This window comes from Erinaceus europaeus, chromosome 12 (assembly GCF_950295315.1).
Source record: "Erinaceus europaeus chromosome 12, mEriEur2.1, whole genome shotgun sequence".
Taxonomy (NCBI): domain Eukaryota; kingdom Metazoa; phylum Chordata; class Mammalia; order Eulipotyphla; family Erinaceidae; genus Erinaceus; species Erinaceus europaeus.
This window is the reverse complement of record NC_080173.1, coordinates 24,686,507-24,701,699: the sequence shown is the minus strand read 5'-3', so window position 1 is coordinate 24,701,699 and position 15,193 is coordinate 24,686,507. Positions and strand designations below refer to the sequence as shown.

At 39.7% G+C, this 15,193-nt stretch overlaps 1 protein-coding gene across 4 annotated transcripts in view; it reads right to left on the bottom strand.

The window, feature by feature from the left end:
- The window catches only part of ADAMTS9 (ADAM metallopeptidase with thrombospondin type 1 motif 9), a 196,666-nt gene that overhangs the window by 127,371 nt on the left and 54,102 nt on the right, over positions 1 to 15,193 (bottom strand). For all 4 annotated transcript variants that reach the window (XM_060202966.1, XM_060202965.1, XM_007520619.2 and 1 more), the window contains 3 exons: positions 11,501 to 11,646; positions 1,204 to 1,385; positions 978 to 1,114 (listed from right to left, as the gene is read on the bottom strand). In XM_060202966.1, coding sequence (XP_060058949.1) covers positions 978 to 1,114; positions 1,204 to 1,385; positions 11,501 to 11,646 — 465 coding nt within the window. The remainder of the gene's footprint in view (positions 1 to 977; positions 1,115 to 1,203; positions 1,386 to 11,500; positions 11,647 to 15,193) is intronic.

Here is a 15,193-nt window from a genome sequence, read left to right as displayed (position 1 = left end):
ATAAGAATCAGAGCTGGGCGGTAGCGCAGCGGGATAAACGCAGGTGGTGCGAAGTGCAAGGACCAGCGTAAGGATCCCGGTTCCAGCCCCTCCGGCTCCCCACCTGCAGGGGAGTCACTTCACAAGCGGTGAAGCTGGTCTACAGGTGTCTTTCTCTCCCCCTTTCTGTCTTCCCCTCCTCTCTTGATTTTTCTCTGTCCTATCCAACAACAACAATAACTACAACAATAAAACAACAAGGGCAACAAAAGGGAATAAATAAATAAAAGAATATTAAAAAATTAAAAATATTTAAAAAAAATAATAATCAGCAGATGCCAGTGCTGTTCTGGAGGTCACACTATAAGCACAGCATTGGAGATTATCAGCAGGGCACGAGGATCTGAGTTCAAGTCCCTGGCCCCGAGATGCAGGGAGAGAATTTTATGAATGGTGAAACAGTGCTGTGGGTGTTTCTTTCTCTTCCCCCTTTCCCTCTTAATTTCTCTCTGTCTCTATCCAAAAAAGGGAAAGTGGTCATAGGGAGCAGTGGATTCCTCGTATAGACATTGAGCCCCAGTGATAACCCATATAAAAACATTATCATGAGCAGTGAAGCAGGTCTGCAGGTGTCTGTCTTTCTCTCCCTCTCTATCTATTCCCTCCCCTCCCTTCTCAATTTCAATTTCTCTCCTATAGATTAAAATAGGAAGAAGAAGAAAGAAGAAAAAGAAGAAGAAGAAGAGGAGGAGGAGGAGGAAGAAGAGAAGGAGAAGAAGTAGAAGAAGGAGGAGGAGGAGAAGAAGAAGAAGAAGCAGAAGAAGAAGGAGTGAAAAGTGGTCACCAGGAGTGGTGGGTTCATAGTGTTAGCACCAAGCCCCAATGTTAAACCTGAAGGCAAAAAAAAAAAAAAATTATCAATTGGTAATCTCTCCTACAAGCCACAAACCACAACTTGGTGGCAAGATAACACAAAGAAAATGTTCTCTGGGACTTACCCGGCAAAGACCTTGGACACAGATATCATTTGTGTCTTGGCTACAGGGAGTTCCATCTATTACTCTGTCTCGTAGCTGGTAGTAGGCTGTGTTCCCTGCCACTCTGCAAAACAACTTGCAGCGGTCCTTCATCAGAACTAGAGAGGAGAAACACCGTGCAATGTGACTTTCATGCCTGGATCCCATGCCAACCTGTCTACTGGGGAACCTCCCTGAGTGTACTTACTTCCACTGTATTTTGGGACCCAGCGCACATTTGAATGAAGACCGTTGATGTTAAAGTGCTTCCCGTCAAAGTGAGCACACTGTTCCTCTCGGAAGTCTCGCTTCTGCTTGGGACATGGCTCTGTGTTGCAGGACTTAAATTTCATCCTACGACCTATGCAGTACTTTCCACCATTTTTTGGCCTGGGAAAAGGTAAAGAATGCACACAGTGTATTATAATCTATTTCTCCCCACCCCACATACCATTCTGCTTATCTACTATGGATGCAAATTAGAAGTAGATGATGACAGGGAACAAAGGAAGGGTTCTAAAATCTGGGTTTGTGTTGTGATTTTGACAACTACAAGTGAATAAGCTTGGGTACACACATTACCTCTGCCCCTCTATCTGTGAAAATGAGAAGTGCATATCTAATAAGGATGTCTTGATAAAATTTGTCATTTGACAAAATGTCAGCACATATAGCACAGTATAGAATACAAAGCCTGAACCCCATCAAGTCATTTTCTACTCTCTTTCTTTCTGATTCACTCAAGTGCTTCAATTGTCCAAATGTAGATCACATAGGATACAAAGGTGAAGTAGGAATGCTCCTTCTCTCTCTTCCCTACTGTCTTATTCTCAAAGAGGATATCCTACAATACTATCCACTCTACCTTCATTCATTCTTTCCCTCACAACAAACACTGTTTTTGTTTGTTTTGTGTTATAAATAATATGGGACAAAGAGAGGTTGCCCATTCTCTAACTTAATAGGAGAAGGAAAAAGAGAATGTACTGGTTTCATTAACTTTTGTGTGACAAGAGTATGGGATATGCTTTGCAAATCATCACTGAGCAAATTTAATTTTGGCATACAACCCCAAACACGTATTTTCCAGATGTGACCCAGAGAGCAAATTATACACTTCTCCAGGCAGTCAGCAGCTTGCCAATTTTATCCCGGAAATGGGAAGAGCACAGGATCCTAGGAAGTGGGGCTCACTGCCCTGGAGGCTGGAGGAGCTCGAATTTCAGAGCTACTCAGAGACACCTCTGAAAATGAAAGTTCCCTCACCTTTCCTCTAAAATCATTTGGACACAAGGAGTGAATTAAATTTGTTTTGTTAAGCCAGGATTTGGAGGAATGGAAAATATATCTATGTCAATGATCTATAGAAGAAGATAGTCTAGCAAAGGAAGTAAGGCCCAATCTAGAGTGGGAACAGGGTTCTAACCTTAAGCCTCTCTTCACTGTGTAACTTCAGATAAAGCTCTTAGCCTCCTTAATGTTTTTTTTTTCTTTTTAGATTACAGAATTACATGTGGACATGGGTTTGAATCCACATCATTCCCACCACCAGAGCTCTGAATCTCTTCCCACTGCAATTCACCACAGTTTCCCCAAAGTTGTAGACATGGGCCAACCATTTTCTCTATAACTATCTGGCCTACTTCACCTTTAATTTCCCCTTTCCCTAAAATGAGTGCACAGGGCAAACAAATGCAAAGGATAACTACTTTGTTATTACTATATGGCAGCACCACCAGCCTGATCGGGTTCAATTTAGCACTTCATTTGTTCTGAGTATCACATTTGAGCTAAGACATAGTTTGCATTGTGATGCAGAAGTCAACCCTCTTGCAAAGTGTCCAAATCTCAGGACAAACTATGTGGTATGAGACTTTTTTTTTTTCCTCCAGGGTTACTGCTGGGGCTTGGTGCCTGCATTAGGAGTCCACTGCTCCTGGAGGCTATTTTTTCCCTTTGTTTCCCTTGTTGTTTATCACTGTTGTTGTTATTGTTGTTGTTATTGCTGTCGTTGCTGTTGGATAGAACAGAGAGAAATCGAGAGAAGAGGGGAAGACAGACATAGAAAGAGACAGACACCTGCAGACCTGCTTCACCACCTGTGAAGCAAGCCCCCCACACATACAGGTGGGGAGCCTGGGCCTCAAACTGGGATCCTTATTCCAGTCCTTGAGCTTTGTGTGCTTAAGCTACTGCGCTACTGCTTGGTCCCTGGTATGAGACTTTTAAAACATGTTCCCTACATCAGATTTATACAGTGAAGTAAAAACGCCAGCTTCATAGCTGCAACCTTGGGCAACTCTGTTTATATTTCTAGTCTCTCTTAGCTCAACACTGCACTTGCAAGAGCAGAGGCAGTACTGTACACTTGAAATACTTTTTTTTTTCCTTTTAGATAGAGATAGAGGGGCAGAGAGAGATGAAAAGAGACCACAGCACCGCAACTTCCTTTAATGTGGTAGGGGTCTGGCTTGAACCTGGGTCATGGACATAGTACAGTAGCCAAGTCCATATGCTCTTTTGCTGGCTTTATCTCAAAGATTAAAAAAAAAAAATGAGAAGCTTAGTAAAGAATGTGACAAATACTAATTTATCATGAAGACTGCATCTAGGGATGCAAAATGACATATAAAAAACAAAAGTTCTGACTAGTCAAAATTTACTCAGACCTTACCCAAGGGAAACGAAAACAAAGTAATTGATAACAAGCAACAGGAGGCTCAAAGAAGTTAGTTATTTTGCCTAAGGTCACACTTGGGAGAATAGAAATAGGACTAGAATTTTAAGTTTCCCAGGTTCTTTTTCTATGTTCTTTCTGCTATATTACCCAGGAGTTATGATCCAAGATTGTTTCTTTTTTTTTTTAATTTTTTAATTGTCCTGGGGTTATTGCTAGGACTGTGTCTCCACCGTGAATCCCTAACTCCCTGTGGTCACTTCATTCTCTTTTTTCTTTCTTTTTCAGTGCCATCTTAAACATTTAACTTTGGGGGACCAGGGTGATGGCGCACGTGGTTGTGCATACATGTTACAGTGTGCAAGGATCTGGGTTCAAGCCCCCAGTGCCCACGCGCAGGAGAAAGCTTTGCGAGTGGTAAAGCAGGGCTGCAGGTGTCTCTCTGTCTCTCTCCCTCTCTATTTCCTCCTTTCCTCTTGATTTCTGGCTATGTCTATCCAATAAGTAAATAAAGGTAATTTAAAAAAGTTTGTTAAAGAAAAATTACTTTAAAAAATTTTAACTTTGGTTTCCTAGATACTAAGCTCTGTAAGTACCAAGTCACTAAAATATCATAGATTACATATGAATAATAAACAGGTCAGACTCATGTATCTGAAACTTGTTTAAAATGTGCTACCAAGAAGACCACTTTCAAATTTTCTCCGAATTGAAATGGTCTTTGTGGAATCATTTAAAACATGCCAGCTAACTATGACAAATCAATCACTTACTTAGTGCTTAAAACAAACTCAGTTTCTCTCCCTCTGAAAATAAGAGAGAGAGGAGAGAGAGAGAGAGAGAGAGTGAGTTATGGTTCTCATATGACTTAACTGACTTACAACTGAGCAAATAAAGCATGTCTTTAGGTTGCAAGGAATTAATATTGTGTATGTGACTTTGCTTTAGATGGTAACAGTTTGCACCTTTTGTTGTTTTGATCACCATCAAATGAAAAATAACATTTTGTGGTGCATTTTTATAAATGACACTTCTAACAAACAACACATGGAAAACACTCTCTGTGAGAGGCAATTTTACTGAGGTTACAGACTTGGATTTTGACAACAGAGTTTAAACCCTGTTTCCTAGCAAGAGAGCAATCATGGGCAAGTTCCTTAATAAATCTAAACCTGTATTTAGTGAAGCAGGTCTGCAGGTGTCTATCTTTCTCTCCTCCTCTCTGTCTTCTCCTCCTCTCTCCATTTCTCTGTCCTATCTAACAATGACAACATCAATAATAACTACAGCAATAAAAAAATAAAGAAAAAAGGGCAACAAAAGGGAAAATAAATAAATAAATAAATAAATATATTTTTAAAAAGATTTAAACTAGTTGAACAACTTCTACTTATTAGAAAGGTCTGAAAAACTACAGGCTGTGGATCAAATCCAGTCTGTTGCTTGTATGTACATGGCTGGTGAACTAAGAATAATTTTTACATTTTAAACTAACTTTTACAGGCTAGAGGAATAGCTCACCATGTAGGGTGCCTGCCTTGCCATGCACATGGTCCTAGCACTAGGGGTAGCTCTGCAGCTGCAGTATTTCTCCCTTTCTTTGACTCTATTTGAATGAATAAGTGAACAGGAATAGTAAAATCACTCATAGTTTTTTTTAACTTTTTTTTTCCCACCAGGGTTATCACTGAAGCCTGGAGGCAGTACTACAGATACACTACTCCTAGCAGCCATTTTTTCCTTTTATTTCCCTTCAATTTATTTATTTATTTATTTATTTATTTTTAGATAGAACAGACAGAAATTGAAAGAGGATGGGGAGAGAAAGACACTTACAGACCTGCTTTACCGCTCGTGAAGTGGACCCCCCCCACTTGTGGAAATCGGGGGCTTGAACCATCTACTTGCACTTGGTAATATGTGTGCTGAACTGGCTGTGCCACCACCTGCCCACCCCATATATTTTTTAAGAGAAGGCATTTCAACACATAAAAAGTTAAATGTGGTTCTGGGTTCAAACCCCCAAACCCTACCTGCAGAGGGAAGCTTCACAATCAGTGAAGTACTTTAGTTATCTGTCTCTCTCTCTCCATCTCTCTCTGTCTCTGTCTCTCTCTCTGTCTCTCTCTCTCTCTCTCCCTCTCTATCACCCTTCCTTCTCAGTCTCTCTATAAAATAAAGGCTAGGAAGATAGCTCAGGCTGTCAGAGCACCAACTTGCATGCCAAAGGTCTGGTAGGCCACAAATTCACACTCTGGCACTACTATATTTATACCAGATCATCTCCTCTCCTTACCTTTCTCACTTGCTGGCAATAAGCAAATAAACAGTCTTTCTTTTCTTTTTTAAGAGCTGAATGATAGTAAAATTTTAGTGCCAGTACTTAGTTGCATTGCAAAATGCACACCCTTTACATTTTTTAAATGTGTGTTTCTCATTATGCTAGCAAAGCTGAAACCTGGGACAGAGATACCATGATCCCCAAATCTGAAACTATTTATTATTATGGAAAAATCTAGCTAAACCACTGTATTATTCTTGTATACAGGGCACCAAGACACTTTCTAAATTCTGTCACTGACTCTGAAAAGCTATTAAGGGAGATAGTAGTATCCCTGGTTGAACTGGGTTCACAAATGCTAAGTAACTTGGCAAGGTCATATGTCAGTGAAGTGAGGACAGACTGTCTGACAGATCAAAGCTCAGAAGCTAGATTTTCACCAATGCTAGCTCTTATAAGACAAGATTCTTCATACTACAATTTGCTTGGAGACTTTATTTGCTTTTTAAGTAAAGACAGATTATATTTTACATATATAAATTTGTCCTCCTGAAATACATGGTCTTTTAAGTATCCTAGACAATGCCACAGTTTCTGAGATTTGTATATACTGAGAAACAGGAAAAACTTCGGCTAAATGAACTTACCTTACAGCATGGAAAAAATTAATTTTATAATTTAGCTGGATGGGACAAATTTTTCCATGTAAGCAAACACTGAAAATTATAAAGAACAGCTTAAAGAATACTAGCCACATTTTCCAGCTATTAAGATATTTAAACATATTACATGTCAAGTAGAAATGGAAAAGAAATTGCTAGATTAATTACTAGGAAAGTAAATATATCAGCATCGTCCAATTAAATCTTTCTTTTGAGCATATATGATACAACCATGTCAGTTAATACATACTATGACGAATTGTTGCAAATATCATCACAGATGCATTCTACCCTCAAAGAAACCCATACTTGGGTCTTCAAATGACAATCTCAATTTTTGTTGCTATTGTTTTTTTTATAATGAGGGCAGACAGGTTTAGATTTAGCACAAGAACTGATGTTTATGCTTGTAACAGTAAGTGCTGGAAAGTAATGTATTTTGTATGCATGGAAGACTCTAAGAAGTCTACTGGTCAATTGCAAAGGATGTTGAAAGGCTATCCAAAGATTAGAAGGGGTAGGGCAGAAGACTGAGCAACCATCCTTCCAAGTGGAACAATCCCTGGGACTAGATATCTTTATTAATTCATCAGTTTGTAGCCCTTCCACAGTAGCCAGTTCTTGACATTTCTAAATAATTCAATCCAACTAGGTGCCTCAAAAAATTCTTTGCTGCAATTCCTTTTTTATTTAATCTTCATTTATCTGATAGAGACAGCCAGAAATTGAGAGAAGAGGGAGGATATACAAAAGGGAGAGAGACAGAGAGATACCTGTAATACTGCTACACCACTTGTGAAGCTTTTCCCCTGCAGGTGAGGACTGGGGATTCGAACCCAGGTCCTTGCGCACTGTAACATGTATGCTCAACCAGGTGCGCCATCACTCAGCCCTTTTTGCTGCAATTCTTTATGGTCAAATGAGAGAACTCTTTTCCTAGATGAAATTAACATGTCTACTCTCTTTTTAGGTTTCGAAAGTAAGTTACTATGTTAAAAATATACTAGAAAATGTCTAGTTCACAACCCTGTCTTTTCCTCAAATCTATGAGGTTTTATTGTATTTTTTTTTAATCTCCTTAAATAAAAGGAACACAAGAGCACTATAAGAGGGCAATGTATAGTCTGTCCTAAAATGCTGGTGTGATCTTTATTTAGATGGCATGGATACTTCTAAAAACCACTTTGTTTCAGTCACTAATGTTTGGAATAACCATTAATAAGTATAAGTAGGGTCAGAGAATGTATTTTCTAGTTCCAAACTTTGTGTTTGTTTTGATACTTGATGTTGTTGTTGAAACTTCTGATATTAATTTTATTCTTTTGTATATTTCAAATAGACTATATAATTAACTGTACAATGTGGAGCACTTTAAGAATGAAAATAGGAGGAGTAGGGTGGTAGTGCAGTGGGTTAAGCACACGTGGCGCAAAGCACAAGGTCTGGCATAAGGATCTGGGTTTAAGTCCCTGGCTCCCCACCTGCAGGGGAGTTGCTTCACAGGCAGTGAAGCAGGTCTGCAGGTGTCTGTTTTTCTCTCCCCCTTTCTGTCTTCCCCTCCTCTCTCCATTTCTCTCTGTCCTATTCAACAACGACGACATTAATAACTACAACAATAAAACAAGGGCAACAAAAGGGAATAAATAAATACATTTTTAAAAAAAGAATGAAAAGAGGAGTTAGTTATTAATAACTTCTGGACAACAGATGTAGGCTGAGGATGGCTATACAAAACAATAATTATATTCATTTTCACCTACAGGTATGACTCAAAATTTGATAAAAAATAATAATGCACTTAAATACAAAATATTAGGGCCCCACCTATGTGACAGTGTAGTTCTAACAATATATATATCAGCTGAGACCCAAAAGCAAGCATATTTTTTATAACTGGTTCACTGAGTATAGTGTACTCTCACGTATATGGCAAGACTACCTTTTTTTTTTAGTTTTAGTTTTTATGTTTTCAAGAGAAAGAAACCTACAAATACAGCAACAATTACCCAGGTGCTAAGTAAATATATTATTGAGCCACAAGTAAAATAAAAAGAATGATCCAGCATTTACTTACTAGAGGTACAGCTCTGATGAGAAATAGAGCTCTACTGTTATATTCAAAAGGCAGCTCATATGCAGAACAGGGAAACTGTCGGTGAATGGGATTGTTCCCCCTCAAACTTGAAAATCATGACAGCAACATTTCTGGACTCTATAGAATGAACTCTCAAGTTGGTGAATTTCTCTGAACAAGCTTTTCTACTGGGTCTGATTCCCCAGCTGCTGTGTCCCTCTCTCTTGTCATCTGAGCCTCCCCACTGTAACCTTGGTTTTCAGAGGCAGTCTCCTTCCTCCACTAGCAGGGAAATAAAGGGAGGAGTTCAGATGAAATGATGTCAGTGCTGACAATCCACAAGGTAGGTTGCTTATTTTAAAACCTTCCATAGCAAACAGCAAGGACAAGGACCTCTAATTGAAGTCTTTAATGAGCACTTTTAACTTGTGAATGTGAGGATCTCTCTGCTTCACTTTGAAGCTCAAGACCCCTTCCTGCTGAGTGAGCTCTTTACCCTGGGTGAATTTCTTTGTCTGGCCCATTCCAATTATAGAGTGATTTATCTCTCTCCACTTTCCACATCACTTTTAAAATTGTCTTAAAACTTAAAAAAAAAAGACTAAATATTTATTTTTAATGGAACTTTGAGTTAAAAATGCCCATCCTCGTGATAAAAATAGTTTACTAAAGTAATTCTCGTCATTGTGGCTTCCAGTTTTTAATTTTTTAATTCATCCTTTGGTTACTAGCTTAAAATGTTTTGAAATCTCAACAAAACAAACAGCTAGGATATATAATTTATTTTAACAAGCCAGTTGTAAGACACTTAGCACGAGCCTAATTTGTATTACATGAGTTACTTCAAATATATAATACAAACTAAATCTAAAATCTGAAAAGCTCAAAATTATACTCTTCAAGTGATTGTTACAGATTATTTCCTGTGGAGAGTAGATACAGGATAAGAATAACAACATGACAAATTTTTTTTAATTACATGGTTATATGTTGGATTTTTAAAGCCTATATGATTTCTATACTGTCACAATCAAAACTAGTATAAAGTGTTGACATTATAGAGAAATTGGTAAATATAGCCACAGCTACACTAACTGAAGCTATGCTCAACCTCTTTAGCTGTCAAATAGTATAAGGACATGAAATAAATGTTGGACTGTAAACAAAAAATCACATCAAAAGTAACTGGTCATCATCTCTCATTTGCAATACAGAGTATTTCTTGACACTAAGACTTGCGACCCCCTGTTTTGTAATGTCCTACTATGCCTTTTTGGGCTCACATAATCTGTTTTTTTTTCTTTTTAATGAATAACGGGCAAGTTTTATGAGTTTCAGGCTTTTTTCCTAGCTCTGGATAAACATCACCATTGAGCACTTGAAGACCACCATGCTGCAGCTCATTCCCTTCTGAACTGCATCAGCCCCCTTTGCGACTTTACCTCCTTACTTCTCTCTACAGCTCAGTCTGCCAGCCCTCATGCAGGCTGTTAGACAAATGAACACTGCTGAGTGAAATCATTTTACATAACTCCAAAGTACCTGGTTCTGTAAAAAAAAAAAAAAAAATAGTTGCTGCTTTATACATCTAAGAATTATCCCAGGGCCGGGTGGTGGTGCACCTAGTTGAGTGTACGTGTTACAATGCAGAAGGACATTGTCCAGGTTTGAGCCCCCAGTCCCCACCTGCAGGGGGAAGCTTCATGAGCGGTGAAGCAGCGCTGCAGGTGTCTCTCTCCCTCTTTATCTCCGCTCCCCTCTCAATTTCTGGCTGTCTCTATCCATGAAATACAAAAGTAAATAAACTCTTTAAAAATAAATAAATAAATAATTTTTAAAAATAGAATTATCCTTACTCTCTGACAACCTCATGGGTATTTCAGCTTAAATAGGATCTATTTCAACACCACCAGTTACTATTTTCTATTCTGTTAAACATTATACATTTTAGGGTGACACAAAGTTGGATGTCATGATGACAATAGTGACTTTTAGGGTTTTTCTTAATCTTTATTTATTGGATAGAGACAGCCAGAAATCTAGAAGGAAGGGAGAAAAAGGAAGAGAGACAGAGAGACAACAGCAGCACTGCTTCACCACTTGCAAAGTCTTCCCCCTGCAGGTGGAGACTGGTTGCTTGGACCAGGATCCTTGTGCACTGTAATGCGTGTGCTCAGCTAGGTTTAAACCTACTTCCATATGGCTTCCCCACTAAACATATGTCTAGTATGACAAAGTCAGGGAAATGAGCCTGTCGACTTTATTTGAACATGTAAGTACTGACAAGGTTAGGCTAACAGAGACAGCTTTGGTCACATAATGATAATTATTCTGAAAAGCAGAGCACTATTGGTCTGCTTATGTGATGGGGACATTAGGTGTCTCACCTATAAAATGATTAACTAAATCTTGACTTGGGGTTTCAGGTTCCTTGAGATCTGTGAGCCTTCTTTCAGCGTTTTGGTAGTTAATTAGGAAGCTACAGTGTAGGTGGAGATATGCAGGGTCTTTGTTTCCTTGTGCAAATCTATCTGCTCTCTTTATTAGCATGCTATTCTGAACTCTGCAGGATAGTGAGAGGTATGCCTACCAAAAGTGGGAAACAATCTAACAAATGCAAAAGCCTCAAGTGGTAGATAAAACATCAATGGAAAAAAACAGTAATACTAACACAGAAGAAATGTGCTTAAGGATAGTGTGGATACCACTGATTTAGACAGTCCCAGAAGTCCACTTAGTCTCTTAACTGGAAAAGAGCAGTGTTCCACTGCTGCCACCTCAATGGTAACAGTGATGAGGTCTAGGACTTACTCTGGTCTGTTGCACTCCCGAACAGTCGTTCTGATGCCCCCTCCACAGGTTCTTGAGCAGGCTCCAAAGGGACTCCAACTTCCCCAGGATCCATCAGTCACAGGGGGCTCCATTTCTTTGGGAACACAAAATCCAAACTTGCAGTGCTGTATTTAATAAGGGGAACAGTGAGGGAGAGCTTGGTGTGTGAGGCATTGTAGGACTCATTGTCCTTTTAAATATACCAGACATTAACGTTTTTCCTCCACATACTGGTTTGAAAAGCTGCAACTCCATCATTTATGTAAATAAATAGCAACTAGAGGGATTTTATTGATTTCAGGCTGTGTCTTCATTTACAACTTGCTTGGGATAAAACTAACCAACAAATGGTTGTCTAGAGGCTGTCAAGTAACTCCAAAGACCAACTTAGAAGGGCTGGTTCACTTAATCTACTCGCCAACAAAGATGACTGGGGATGGACAGACCAGTCACAGGGTCAAGTGAGTTACTGGATTTGCACAGTGAATTCTCCTTTTACAAGGACTAGAGATGTTATGAGTCTGGTAAGATACCATTCTTTATGGCTCCCCATGGATTTAAAAAACCCGAGTTTAATTAAATGGGAGAGGGGGAAAAATCTAGTTGTACAATCCTTATAAACTTCCTGCACTAAAGCATGCAGAAAGAGGCTTGAGCAACATGGACACATACTGGAGAGTCCTAAAACTTACTGGGTTTTTTTTGTTTGTTTGTTTTTTTGTTACTGAGTGTTTCAGCTTCCTCAGGCTGGAGTAGGAAGGGGACTATGATGCTTAAAAAACAAAACACAAAATAAAACTCCTCAGCAGGACAAGGGGGTTGAGAAACCCATTTCAAAGCTCTGCTATTGTTGGGGTGTGAGGCCCTGACACAGAGCTGAGGTCACTGAGCAGTGGACAAAGGAAGAGCTGAGGCAGTGGCGGCAGGAGGGTGATGCCCTGTGGATCACTCAGATCTCTGAAGCAGAGCTGGTGGCAGGGCAGTGATTTAACTGCAAGGAGGGGCCCAAAGGAAGGGGTGGGGGTGGGGAGTTTGTGTGGGGGAAAGTGGACAAATATTGGAAAAGTAAAGGTGTCAGTCAAAATGACCAGCCCCACCATAATGCTGCGGAACAATTACTCTACGAGAACAATTAAGCTTTCTCCATTCTGCTTCCTTCTACCTTGCAATCATCTTCTTAGTATCCCTTTGCCTGAGGCTTCAATGAGTCTGCTTCCAAAGGATCCTGGGAAACCCATGAAATGTGGGATGTGGGAAGAGGGGACAGGTGGTAGTTTACCTGGAAGAGAGCACACATTACCATGTGTCTCTCTCTGTCCATATCTCTGTCTCTCACACATCACTAAAAAAGGGAGTCGGGCAGTAGCGCAGCGGGTTAAGCACACATGGCTCAAAGCACAAGGTCAGGCACAGGGATCCCGGTTCGAGCCCCCGGCTCCCCACCTGCAGCGGAGTCACTTCACAGGCAGTGAAGCAGGTCTGCAGTTGTCTTTCTCTCCCTCTCTCTGTCTTCCCCTCCTCTCTTCATTTCTCTCTGTCCTATCCAACAACAATGACAGCAATAACAACAACAATAATAACCACAATAATAAAAAGACAACAAGGGCAACAAAAGGGAAAATAAGTAAATAAATAAATAAATAATTTTTTAAAAAAAACTTAAAAAAGAAGGGAGTTGGGCGATAGTGCAGTAGGTTAAGCGCACGTGGTGTAAAGCCCAAGGACCAGCATAAGGATCCCAGTTTGAGCCCTCGGCTCCCCACCTGCAGGGGAGTCGCTTTACAGGGAGTGAAGCAGGCCTGCAAGTGTCTGTCTACCTTTCTCTCCCCCTCTGTCTTCCCTTCCTCTCTCCATTTCTCTCTGTCCTATCCAGCAATGACATCAATAACAATAATAACCACAACAGTAAAACAAGGGCAACAAAATGGAATCAATAAAAATATTTTTTAAAAAACTTTAAAAAGAAATGTGAATGGAACAGAGGTGCTCACATGATTCCCTGAAATCATTTTGTATTTGTCTTTACAGTGGCGCCAAATACTTCTCATAATGAATAACCACAGCAGTGAATGTGACAGAGAGGTAACTTGGCCTAGATCCCTACTGCCCAAAGAGAATGTAATGTGGAGCTGGCAGTACAGCTCACCTGGATGGTGTACCTACTTCTCCATGCTCATAACCCAGACTCATGCCTGGCCCCACTACACTGGGAGGGTAGCCTTGGTGTTGTGGTATCTTTTCCTCTCTATGCGCAACTCTGAAAAAGAAAATCAATCTGCAGCGGTGTGGTCAAGGTATCCAAAAGGAAAATAAAACAAGCAAACAAAAAGAACATACTGTGTTGTGACCACACATATGATCTTAAACATTGTATCCACATTTACAAAATGAAAAAGAAACTGAAGTCAGTATCTTTTATTTTGCTCAAAATATCTGTAATATTTTTCTTCATATATCCTCACTGCGTACCATAAATGAGATCATAAATGGGATTTTTCACACTCTGTTCATAGCAGATCTTCCAAACCTGACATGTATGTTCTCTTAAGAAATCTCAGTCCAGTGCAAGGACCAGCATAAGGATCCTGGTTCGAGCTCCTGCCTCGCCACCTGCAGGGGGATCGCTTCACGGCTGTGAAGCAGGTCTGCAGGTGTCTATCTTTCTCTCCCCTTCTGTCTTCCCCTCCTCTCTCCATTTCTCTCTGTCCTATCCAACAACAATGATATCAATAATAACTACAAAAATAAAACAACAAAGGCAACAAAAGGGAATAAATATTAAAAAGAAAGGAAGAAAGAAAGGAAGGAAGAAAGAAAGAAAGAAAAAGAAATCTCAGTCCACATTGATGTTACTCACTATATACAGACATGTGGCTAGGAGCTGCCATGTTACATAGTACAGGTCTTAGAAAGATGGACAACCTGGCAGTGAGTAGTATCTCTTTCACAAAATAACTTCACTATGAATGAGTCCCTGACCTCTGCTCCTATTGCTAAAAATTGGGGACCTATTGGCAAGAGTTATTTTGAGTATACCATGAGGCAATGTATAAACACAGCTAGCACCCTGAGAACTAAATTTAAGGTTTGTAATGAAAGTAGCAAATACTACACAGCACGTAATATGTCTGACTCTGTTGTGAGCACTATACACACATGTACTCAATCCGTAGAGTCTAGTATAAGGAAAGTACTATCGCTCACATTCCTACAAAAAAGAGCATAAAGGCACAGACAGGTTAATGTGAAACATCTGTATGGACCAGAACTGAAACACAATCTGACTCAAGAGTGAATGAATACTCTCAACAATGACACATGTTGCCTCTCAACTGTGAGAAAATGGGCAAATCTGAACTAAAATGTAACATAAAATCAAGATTAAAACCATTGGTAGGGGAGACTGGGACTCTACATTATTCATCACCACCACCACCACCCCAAATCCATTTTCCTCTTCATCCTTAGTAATAGAATATGTCGTTTCAGAATTCCTTGCAGGTAGGCGTAGTCAAGGAGAAGTCACCAGAATTCACTGAGTGAGATTGCTGAAAGATTCCTCTGTCCCTTATTTTTTATTGCATTCTGCCTGGAATTTAGACATAATGGCTGGAGCTGAAGCAGCCACTTGTGACCTTAAGAATGAAGATCATTTTCATAGGAGCAGAGAAA